This window comes from Cyprinus carpio, chromosome B14 (genome assembly GCF_018340385.1).
Source record: "Cyprinus carpio isolate SPL01 chromosome B14, ASM1834038v1, whole genome shotgun sequence".
NCBI lineage: Eukaryota > Metazoa > Chordata > Actinopteri > Cypriniformes > Cyprinidae > Cyprinus > Cyprinus carpio.
In genome coordinates, this window is record NC_056610.1 from 21,931,550 (window position 1) to 21,943,009 (window position 11,460).

Genomic DNA, 11,460 nt, shown 5'->3' on the forward strand with positions numbered 1-11,460 from the left:
CAACCATTTGACACTCTCTGTCCAACAAAGAAAAAAAAGTGCTGCGTATCTGAAATACATGCTAAATTTGTAGTCAGCCACTATAGATTATAAGTGCACCATTATCAGATCATAAATGCTCTTTAGGATCATATATGAGTTTATTTAGGACTGAATCACAAATGTAAATCGTAGAAAGTAAATTGCTAACTCATTTGACCTTAGTTGACTAAACACCAGAGACATTTCTAGTCCAGGTCATTTTGTTTTCTCTTTGATGAAACAAAGATGAGAAAAAAGCACAAATATAATAGCGTATAATAACACAAAAGAATTTTGTATCAAATATTATGTCAAATATAATAACAGATTTATAAAATGATCAATACATTTGAATCTTTCCCTTGCATAAAACAAATAGAGTTTCATATAGGCCTTTATTATGGTTTTTTAAAAGGTATTTATGTATTTATTAATTTTTTATATATTGTACGGAAATAATCAATATAATTGATTTATATCAATAGTTTTAAATTAAGTTTGCCTAATTAGTGCTTGTTTTAAACTTTAGTCTACTTTTTGGGGATATTTTAGTTTTAACAAAAGAGTAAAAGATACATCCAAGCAGACAAATCCAAACCAGTTTTCTTTGTTATTCAGTCTTTCTTTCTGACCTACATGATCTGACATGAAGCTTAATTCAATAATACATAGCTGGAAGGGAGAGTTTATGCAAACCAGGCACAAGTTATGATCTGGCCTGTTATGCTGCCCTAAGTTTCTTAAAAATATAGTTTTTAGTCTTTTTAGCAATAAAACGTTATGATACAGAGCAGTTAGTTTTCCTAAACTATTAGACAAAGCAATGTCTAACACTGAGATGATCAAATTAATGGTCACATGTCCACACTAAAGTTCAAACATGAAGTTAGTTAAAAGTTTGTGCTGGAGAGTATACATAAAGGTCCACGTGAGCTGGATACACAGAGTTAACTGTGGGACGTCCCACCCTAACCGAGTGAAGCGAAGGGGGTTGACCGGACCTGCCCACAGCAAATGTCTTCTGTGTAAACTTGTGTTGCTTTTAGATAGTTTCAGACCCTTTGACCAGCTGACTTCTCCTCTGGCTTCTCTGTTAGACGGACAGAAGGTAAGAGCGTTTATTTGTGTCCCATTCTTACATCATGACTATAAAAACGAATGAATTCTCATGGTCAAGTGTTGATTTACTAATACTTTTAAAACCATTGCCAATACAATTCCTACTAGCAGAGCAGCTTGATTTTTGTTTTTACCCTATTTGCATGTTAAGAGGATTCTAAGGTTTTAAAGATCACGTTCCTGTGTGCACGTAATGAAAGCACAGATTTACTGAAAGCACTGAGCTCACTCTGAAACTTCCACTGGAAACAGGTGTCTGTTGTTTTATAGAAACTTCATGTGTTGTGCATGAAATCTTTGTGAAATGAATGCAAACAGATTATTTACCATGAAGCTAATGTTCTTTTTCAAAGTTTGAAGCTAAACCGTGTAGTCTAGGGCTCAGAGCAGCACAATGTTGAGGTATTGTGTGCCACATATGCAGCAGGAGGGGTGAACACAGAGTCGGAGGGGGAAGGGAGGCCCCTCCCCTTATAATTACTCCCATCAAAAGGAATGCGTGTTTCCATGGCAATTTTTCACCAGCTGTTTGAGACCATGTCGAACCGAGGCAGATGTCGCTGCTGTAGACAAACAAGAATCGTGTGAAGACAAACTGTCAGGCTACAGCTGCCGGAAGGGCCCTTATTGTTATATAAAGATAAGAGAAAAGTTTTGATAAAAAAAGTTTGAAAATACTTTGCATCATGTTTTATTTATTTTTAACTTAATTGCAACATTTAATGCTAAATTTACCATACCAACTGCAATATCTTACAAGATCTTATGAGAAATGTGTGGTACAGCATGGATAATAATTTCCCCTGGTGTGCCAAACAAAGAGAAAAATGGCAGAAATAAACATTTTATCGAAACATTTTATGTGCCTTTGGGTGAGATAGAAAAGGTTAAATGTGTTTTTAATCAATTCTGTGTGCAAGGGGATTGTAAACCGCACAAACCAGGCTTGTATTTACAGCGCATACGGATTAGTGAATCGAAAAAACAAATCTAAAAAGTGAAGTTGCAGAAACTGAAAAGAGCAACAAATCAGGTTAAGAATGTGGATCTGGTTTTAACCCCCTTTTAACTCGGCGGTTCGTGACTCGCCCTCACCTTGAGGATCAGATAGGAATATAAATGAATAAGTCATATTTTCTCAGCCACAGATAAGGTTTTTTCAAGGTCATACGCTTATATTGATAGGGTGAAATTCATTTCCTTTCTCACAGACAGTTGTTCTGCTCTTTGCACTGGATAAAGGAGCGCGATAACAGAGTGGTTTAATACCAACAGCGGCGGGGGGGAGGGTAGGCGACTTAAAAAGGTCAGGTGATTGTTAACTCGAGTTACATGGATCTTTTTTTGCTCAGTCACTCTCTTTTGACTGTCTTTTGTCTTCCTCAGAGGTCCCTGTACTCCTTTTCAGCAGAAGATGAAATTTCCTCTTCCCTCCCACCTTGTTTTTCGGCACAAGCTTTAGCTTTGTAATAGTGTTTCCTCGTTACTACAAAAAAACGAGATCGGGACCCAGAGAGATGAGGTTTCTTTTTTCTGTGAAACAAAACCTCGGGAGTACAAAAAAGTGTTGATTTGTCAATGCAAATTAGTTTGAAACCCCCCTTTTGTCCCGTTAACTCAAATGTGACTGCAGTCCTAACAGGTTCACTGTTTGTTTCAAAGGAAGCTTTCACTAAGGAGTCTGTTTTTCTGTTAAACGTCGCACAGATGCACGCAAGTAATTGTGCCGTAATGGACAGGTGGCTCATGCAGAGGTTTGCTGCTCATGCCAAGTGGCTTCCTACTCCATAAATCAAGCATGCCCACCATGCCAAACTCTCTATCCCAGCACTGGGCACTGATGATGCTATTCTGTTTGTGTTTAACATGCTAAGGCTATACCTGCGATGATATTAGAGCAAGAACAGCGAAGGTATGTCTTTTAGAAAAATCAGATGCCATATATTGTGTAGTATTTAAATTTGCAAGGGATGCATTGGCAGCAAGTCAAATGTTGTGGATACAGGTTTGCAGCTCATTTGTTTATCTAGAGACTGAACCACCTGTTTTGTCACACTGGAGAGAACACTGTCTGCAGAGCTTCTGGAAAATGACTCTTTGGGAAAAAACACAGAGTACTGAGCTGCTGTTTTCCTCCCGGTTTACGCCCCACAACCTGCTTACCTAACTAAACTCTAAATTAAATACTGGGTTGAGAAGGCATCCTTTATACCGCTGACTTTCCTTCAGCTCAGGCATGTTTGATTTTGAATGCGACCTTCCAAATAAAATAAGTTGTTTTGCTCTAAAGTGACTCCACCAGAGTAATGGACTTATACTTTAGCCAAAAAATGACTTGCATAGACGTGCCAAGACGTCTCCTGAAAGGTACAGAGCGCACCTCCAAATTAATTGCGGGACATGATGTCAGGTCATTTCCTTCGTCCTATGACTCACACAGCCTCGGCCTGTTAAAATAGGACGTTTTTGTTGACGGAAAGCGAAAAGCTTCTTTGTCTGCCACGTTTTAAGACGTCAGCATTTGAAGAGGGTGACAGAGTCACTGTAGTTTTCCTCGTTTAAGTCTAGAGACGTGGGGCGTCTGACCCCAGCCACCTTCTTTTCCTTTGCCAAAGAAAACATTGAAGGGCTATTGAAGGGTTCACACACCTGCTTACACAATTTTTTATGTGCTGATTACAAGAGATCATGCATCATGCACTCATCAACAAGAGCTCTTCAGTGAAGTGACCAACAATATAACTCAAAGATCATATCTAATGGAGGATTTATGGATTTCCATGATGTATTATTTGAAACTTTAAACCAAATCTGACAACATAACCATCTAAATGAGGTCAATCAGAGCCGAAATGTGCATCCAACTCATTTCTGTCAAAGTAGCATCAGATCTTTTCTTCCGTATAGTTACGTATATCTAAATGAATCATTATCAGATAAGAAAAAATGTAAGTTTGGGGTTCTATCCATCGGTTCTTGATCGTATGGAGGCAGATCTGAATGCAAACTTTAGTTTGATTTTAAGAAATGGACAGGATTCAAGTGGACAAAATGACTGGAGAAGTCCAGCATACACCACCAGAGAAGAGTATCAATGGAAGATCAAGATATGATATGTTGATTAAAAATTACAACCTCACAATTTAAAAAAAGAAAAGCAAGAAATAAACATGGATAAATCTTTCACAGTGAAATCAAGATGCATTTAGAAAATGGACTGAATTTACAATTAATGCCAATTTTAACTTACTCCATGGTTTTTCCTAAAGAAACAAGGAATTTCTCAACCTTGAGCAATAAGCCACAGAGATTCTCTGCAGTTGCTGGGCAAATTATATTCAGGTCAGTGGTTTCAAGAAGACCCTTAACTCCCCTAAGAATTCTACAACTCGGCCAATTATGAATGCACAGATAATGTGCAGTAATCCCACCCATTATCTACTCGTGCACAAACGGCCCACCACAGCTTGAGGGTGGGAATTAGCTTTGATTTTAATCGCATTCAAAGTCAAACACCAAATATGTCGTGATTCATATTCATCATACCCGCAACAAGAACTTGGCTGATGGATGCTCCCTCATAACCAATATCTTGCATAACCAAACACAGTCATAACAGTTTTTATGCAACATTAGCATCTCAATCACATAACATTAAGAAAAGTGCCTTCCATGTTCAGAAAAGGCAGGGTGTCTTTTGTTTTGCAGCCAGTTTCATTTCTGCATTTGTGTTTTTATAGAAAAACAATAGTGTCTGGCTTGGATCTTTAGTGCAGTAAAAATGCAGAAGTCTACCTATGGCTGCTTTGAACTTTCCAGCCATAAACAAAATATATCTATATTGATACAGAGGAAGAGGGATCTCTGGTACAGAGAATGAGTGCTTTCAGACAAACTGCCCCTATCTCCCCGCAGGAGAGTGTCGTTTCTCAAGGAGAACATATCTCATCAGTCGGTCTTCCAGGCGCTCTTTGAGCGAGAGGAAAGCAGTCGAAACAAAGACAGACTGAGCTCTTATCTCAATCAGCTTCTGTGTCTGGAGAGACTGACTTCTGTAGGTTAGTTATCCGTCAAAGCGCATACAGAGCAAGTCGGTGGCCCGAACTCGCCTGAGGTCTTGAACTGATGTGCTTTTGATCTCAAGCCACATATAAAGAACATAGAGACCTGAGTAGCCTGCATATGTCTACAATTCTCATACTTCAGGAAAGCACATATTACATGCATAAAACTAACACGATAATGTGTTGCAGTGTAACTCCTTCAGATTACCTCAGGTTTTTGGTGTTGTAGATATAGAGGATGATGTGAGTTTTTATTTTTGCTTAGGCTGAAACTCAAGATGAGGGTTTGGATCTTCTTCCTGTTCTGCCTCGCTGGCAAGACTCTGGCTGCTCCGGTAAGTGAATCTGAAAAGGAAAAAAATATATATCATTTTTATTTTTAAAATGTATAGTAATTATATGTAAATTTCATTTTATATTTTTCTATATTTTTTAATTACACATTTTAAAATTAAGAATAGTATAATAAAATTGCATGAAGAAAGGGGAGGGGTAAAACAAGCTTTGTATCAAAACCAAAGAGCATTTTAATGTCCTCTATAATGTTGCTTTGTGACTAAACTTTCACTAAACTCCATATAAATTTCATTTTACAGACCGAAGAGGAGCCAGTTGTTGAAGAGGTATGTTTTATTATATAAATATTTAAATCTTTTCAGAAACTCTTTGCTTACGTCCAAACTGCATTTTTAAGAAGACTTATCAAGACAGTCATTGGCCAAAAATAGACAACTCGCCCCCATTGTGGGACCAGATGTGTTTACATATGCAGCTGCCTGTTACATTCCCCCAGGGGACTGAAATCCATAAAGTTTGAAAATATATCTGAAAGGGACTAATTACAATTCACTGCTTCCCCACATGTGCACACAGATGCCAGTTGTGTCGGACACAAAAGCAAAACTCTTGTAGTGGCTGTGCAGTAATATGGGTCATGCGCTCCCATTTGATCCAATTAAAGTTTAACTTGTACATATTTCCCTCACATAAAAGAGGAAAACAGTGTTTAAAATTGGGCTTGGTTGGGCAGGCCATACCCATAATACTTTTCTGTCATAATTCAGGAGCTGGAAGTGGGAGCCAACCCAGTCCAGGTGGAGACCGGAGAGTTTGATGAGGCCATTGAAGTCGTGGAGGATGTTATTGCTGAGAGTGAGTTTAATGTCTTTTCCACACCTCCAACTATTTGCCATTGTTTTGAGGCTGTGTTCATACTCCAAAGTTACAGATTTATTTCCTCTCGAGAGATTTATCTGCTGTTTGAACAATCTCCAAATAACCCAAAAATAAACAAATTTAATAAAATGTTCATACATTACATTGTAGAAGTACACGAGACTATGGGTAATAACAGGCTGCAAATAAGTCAAAAGTAGACAGCTGTAATTATGTGTTCAGACAGACTATGGTTATACAGGACTTGATTCCAGTGCCAGTCTTTCAGCCACATGCCCACCACAAAATATCTAGGAAGGCGAAAGAAATCTGATCAAGATCAAAATTTTAGAATATAAACAAAGGAATTATATATATATATATATATATATATATAATATTTATATATATATATATATATATATATATATATATATACACACACACACATACATACACATATATATACATATATAAATAAAATATAAATTAATAACAAAATACAATAAAAAAATAAGAATATATTACCTTTATAGGAAAGGAATAAAATAAAAATAATATAATATATATATTAATAACAAAATAAATTAAAAATAAAGTACAATATGAAACATATTAATAAAATACATACTGAATATAAAATAAAAATACTACATTATTTAAATTAAATATATTAACTATATATCCCAAATGACAATCAATTAATCACTAAGTACATAAGCAAATCATTTTTGTCTTTAATGCTTTTTCCTTATAGACCCCTGCCTAAACCATCACTGCAAGAAAGGCAAAGTGTGTGAGGTTGATGACAGCAACCAGCCCATGTGTGTTTGCCAGGACCCTCTGACCTGCCCCGCCCCAATCGGAGATTTCGAGCATGTGCGTGTGTTTAGTCATTTCCTTCTTTACACATCTGTCTCGTTTCTCCACATGTGTGGTGACAGCAATGCCTAGAAGTACATGTGCACCATTTGAGCAGAATGATTGAAATGTTGTTTTATGCATTGGGCAAATAATGTCAGCAAACATTAGCATGATAGCGTAGGGAAATCAAACCTGTCAAGCTGACACCTGAGGCATTTATGGCTGCTCATATTTATGGCTTTTATTTCACAGGTCTGTGGCACTGACAACAAGACCTACGAGTCCTCCTGCCACTTCTTTGCCACCAAATGCGCCCTGGAGGGCACCAAGAAGGGCCACAAGCTGCACCTGGACTACATCGGACCCTGCAAATGTGAGCACGTAACAGTGAAATAAAACAAGGCAGATTTTGAAAGTAAAATCTAGACCACTCACAAACTCAGCCGTGAACGTAAGTGGAATTGAGTGCTCTGGAGTGATTGATGTCTTGTAGCTTTGAGGCGTCCCTGTTGCCCCTTTAAACACTGAGCACAGGACGAGTCTGAGCTTGCCAGTGCTGCTTCATAAAGCAGACCCAATCCCCCTAAATCTTCCTCATCCACCGCTGCTGTACGCCTGTTGAGATGAGTCAGGACTGAAGGGCTCAAATGGAGCTCCCGCTGTGGTGTAGTCTCATCGCTAAGCAGGGTGTCTCAGTCAGAGACTCAGAAAATGTGTTTCTGGCATAAACGAATTAGATCCTAACAGCTATGACACTAATATTAGCCAGAGGGCTGTAATTTGGTTCCTTTTAGAGTATAATGCTATTATATGTGCCATAGGCATGCTGTTTGGGTTTATTATTTATTTCAAATCGATGGATTTAATATTTGATTTTTTCCTTAAGACATCACCCCCTGCATTGACAACGAGCTGAAGGAGTTTCCCCTGCGCATGAGGGACTGGCTGAAGAACGTGCTGGTGACCCTATACGAGCGCGATGAAGACAATAACCTGCTCACCGAGAAGCAGAAACTCAGGGTCAGTTCAACTCTTTGCTCTTTATAGTCTGAAAAACCTCTAAGAATGGCATGCGCTGCAAGACGGGAAGGACCCCAATTAACACATCAAACATAAACATAACAAATATAAACCTTACAAAAATAGCCCTTCTAAAAATGGTCTAGCGACGCCCATGTGGTTTGTTATTTCCTAACACGATTAACCTTTAGCATTTACTCACCAGACATTTTGTTTCTGAACTGCTGCGATGTTTACAATAACCAACGTAATAAAACTTTGCCAGATTTACGTTCATTGCAAAAACATGCAAGAAGCAACATAATATAATTTTGCAGAAATGCAACCACAGGCACGTTTTCCCAATGAACCTGGGTTGCAAAATACTTTTTTTTAGCCTCCAGAACTTTCCTTTTTTCATGACTAAATTTGAACTGAAGACAAGTTCGACAGCAGCCTTGTCTTAGGGAAGGAAAAAGAAAAAGACTTCATGTATAATTGAACAATATAGTCAAGTCCAGATGGCAAAACTTCTGAATTGTCTGCAAACTTCATGCTGTGTTTGTAGATAAAGAAGATTTACGAGAATGAGAAGAGGCTGCAGGCTGGTGATCATTCTCTGGACCTTCTGGCCCTGGACTTCGAGAAGAACTACAACATGTACATCTTCCCCGTTCACTGGCAGTTTGGCCAGCTTGACCAGCACCCTGTTGATGGGTATGTTTAACTTATTTTCACAGCTAACATATTTCTGAAAAAGCAGTTTAGAAATTACCGTGATGGTTCAATTAAGTGTTATAGTACCAGAGGCAGTTATTGATTTAAATGTGCATGTGTTTCTGTGTTATTTCAGCTTCCTGTCCCACACTGAGCTGGCTCCTCTGCGTGCTCCTCTCATCCCAATGGAGCACTGCACCACCAGCTTCTTTGAGCAGTGCGATGCTGACCAAGACAAGTACATTGCTCTCGAGGAGTGGGCCAACTGCTTTGGAATCAAAGAGCGTGAGTTTTTGACCATGCCGTTTAAATTTTTTTTTACGTTTGGTTCATTTGATTTGCTAACTTTAGCTGTTTTCTGCTTTCAGAGGACATCGACAAGGACCTTGTCATCTAAGCATGTCTACCATTGATGCTTCCTAGTTACTATTGGGACGAGGTGCTAACCCTTAAGTTAAAATCAAAGTAAAGGTGCTAATTGCGATTTCTAACAACCTGCATATACCACTAAACATTCATAATGTTTAAAAATAAAAAAACAATCCACACAGTAACTATCACAATGAGTGATTGAACACTGCCCATTTTAAATGGGACGAGTTAAATAAGATGAACTATGTACGTTGCAACACTTTTTTAGTTTTGGAAATGGATCCACAAATGCTTTTTACACTCAGAATCAGGGCTTGAATTGTAAGTTTGCAGTTTTGATGGTGGAAATGTACAAAAACACAATAAAGTTCCCAAATAAATTTTCTTTTTGCTTGCTTTATAAACTTTTAGTTTTGTTTGTTGCACTCTTTGGTGGTGGATTAATTGTTTTGATGTCTTTATTAAATCTGATAACGTCTTTTAATTTGAGCCCTGAATATATCTGCAGGCTGATGTTTTTATTTGCATATTGTTTCCTGTCAGAAATCAGGGCCAAATGTTGAGTGTTTTGAAAGTTGATTAATAAAAGGAAATATTATTTGAATTCAAGAGGACAGAATCTCGCAGGATGAGATGATTTTTTTTTCTCCCTCTAACATGTTCACATACATTTGCAGTATTTGCCACAATGTGAGCACTATGAATCTCTTTACATGAATAAAAGCTACTGAAATTTCCAAACTCAATCTTTGCATGCATTTCTCCATTTATCTTGATCTGTTCCCCCCAGGTATATAATTGCATAACCCATTTATACTTTAATGTTTGCTATGGGCAAAATGAAAAACACTGTCAAACATGATGTTTGCAGAGCATTTGTTTTATTCAGGCACCCAGGATCATTTTAGCATTGAAGTAAATATGAATATGACTACATAAACACTGTAAATGTGCAAAGAAAACAATGCTGCATGGTCAATGAGGCTAAAAATCTGGAGAACATATGTTAGTAGTTTCCTCGAGGGTGGAGTGGATGTTTACGTAATTTCCTTCTTGCCTTTGCATTTAAAAAATATATTTTAGGACCCTGTATTAGGCCAGTGTTTAACTGTGTAATGCTGGTTGAACTGAACAGTTACAGTAAATGCTAAAAATGTCAAGAAATCAAACTGAACCGATCCTTTAAAAGCATGTATTTATAGATCTGTAATAATTATTAATCGTTTAGGCTAAGAATATTTTCTTAAACATTTTAGATTATTCCACATCCTAAAAGCAGGACAATTTTAATAGTTTTAATGTTTGTTTTTGTGTGCTGTAATTGTTCATACTATTAATTCATATGCTATGTTCATATTTCTAAACAGTTACTAATTCAGGCTCTACTATAGTTCATACTTAAGCAGATTTATGTTTACTGAAGTATGTTGCATGTGCTGTATTGTATGAAGCAGTTGGAAAAATAGTGTATGGTTTCAGTGGGAATAGACAGTCATGTGAAAGCAGAGCTAGAGAGAGCAGGATTTACCCAGTCACCACGCTTACCCTTCCAGCCAGACACTCGCGTCAGGAATCTCAAACAATGGCAGAGCTCCAGCCAGAACACTGTGCTGCAGTCCAGCCCACTTCTGCACCGGGGAGGGGGAAAAACACTCTTCTCCACTGCTTCTTATCCCTGAAAACAGATCACAAAAAATGGAACATTACTAACACAAGACCTGAAACCCCAACAGGAATCACTAGACACAAATCAACTAGTATTTCAGCTGATTTTCTCTTTATTTGATCAAAATTATAACATACGTTATCACTCACTAGCAGTGTCAGATATTATTGAGAATGATTTCTTCATGTTTTAGAGTTGATTTGAGTGTTTTCATCCAAGGAACGTTTGATATTATAGCTACACACTCAACATCACTCGCCTGTAAGAACAGGTTTAAATACAGAAAACCAATATAGACCTGGAATAAAAGGTTCTTTTGCAGAATGTGTTTTTGTGCTGGCACCTGGATGGATAAATAATGATGATTATAAAACTGCCAGTAGATGTCAGCAAGTCCCTGTTTTAATAAATGATTTATTGAATCAATCAAATCAAACGATTTGTTCAAAACGGCTGATTCAATTAGAAACGAGTCCATCTGAA

At 37.6% G+C, this 11,460-nt stretch overlaps 1 protein-coding gene across 1 annotated transcript; it reads left to right on the forward strand.

Annotated features, from left to right (window-relative positions):
* The first annotated feature begins 1,054 nt into the window (after nt 1-1,054).
* On the forward strand, nt 1,055-10,057 carry LOC109057000 (SPARC-like). Its single transcript, XM_019074200.2, has 10 exons — nt 1,055-1,129; nt 5,470-5,539; nt 5,801-5,827; nt 6,269-6,356; nt 7,117-7,238; nt 7,476-7,596; nt 8,110-8,243; nt 8,791-8,939; nt 9,076-9,224; nt 9,308-10,057. The coding sequence occupies exons 2-10, from the start codon at nt 5,483-5,485 to the stop codon at nt 9,334-9,336; spliced, it is 876 nt and encodes a 291-aa protein (XP_018929745.1). The 5' UTR covers nt 1,055-1,129; nt 5,470-5,482; the 3' UTR covers nt 9,337-10,057.
* The last annotated feature ends 1,403 nt before the right edge of the window (nt 10,058-11,460 follow it).

Bases quoted from the DNA above. Each gene is read 5' to 3' on its own strand.
- LOC109057000 (XM_019074200.2), top strand. From the start codon at position 5,483: ATGAGGGTTTGGATCTTCTTCCTGTTCTGCCTCGCTGGCAAGACTCTG. The intron at 7,239-7,475 runs GTGCGTGTGTTT...TTTATTTCACAG, and splicing joins CAATCGGAGATTTCGAGCAT to GTCTGTGGCACTGACAACAA. The intron at 8,940-9,075 runs GTATGTTTAACT...GTGTTATTTCAG, and splicing joins GACCAGCACCCTGTTGATGG to CTTCCTGTCCCACACTGAGC.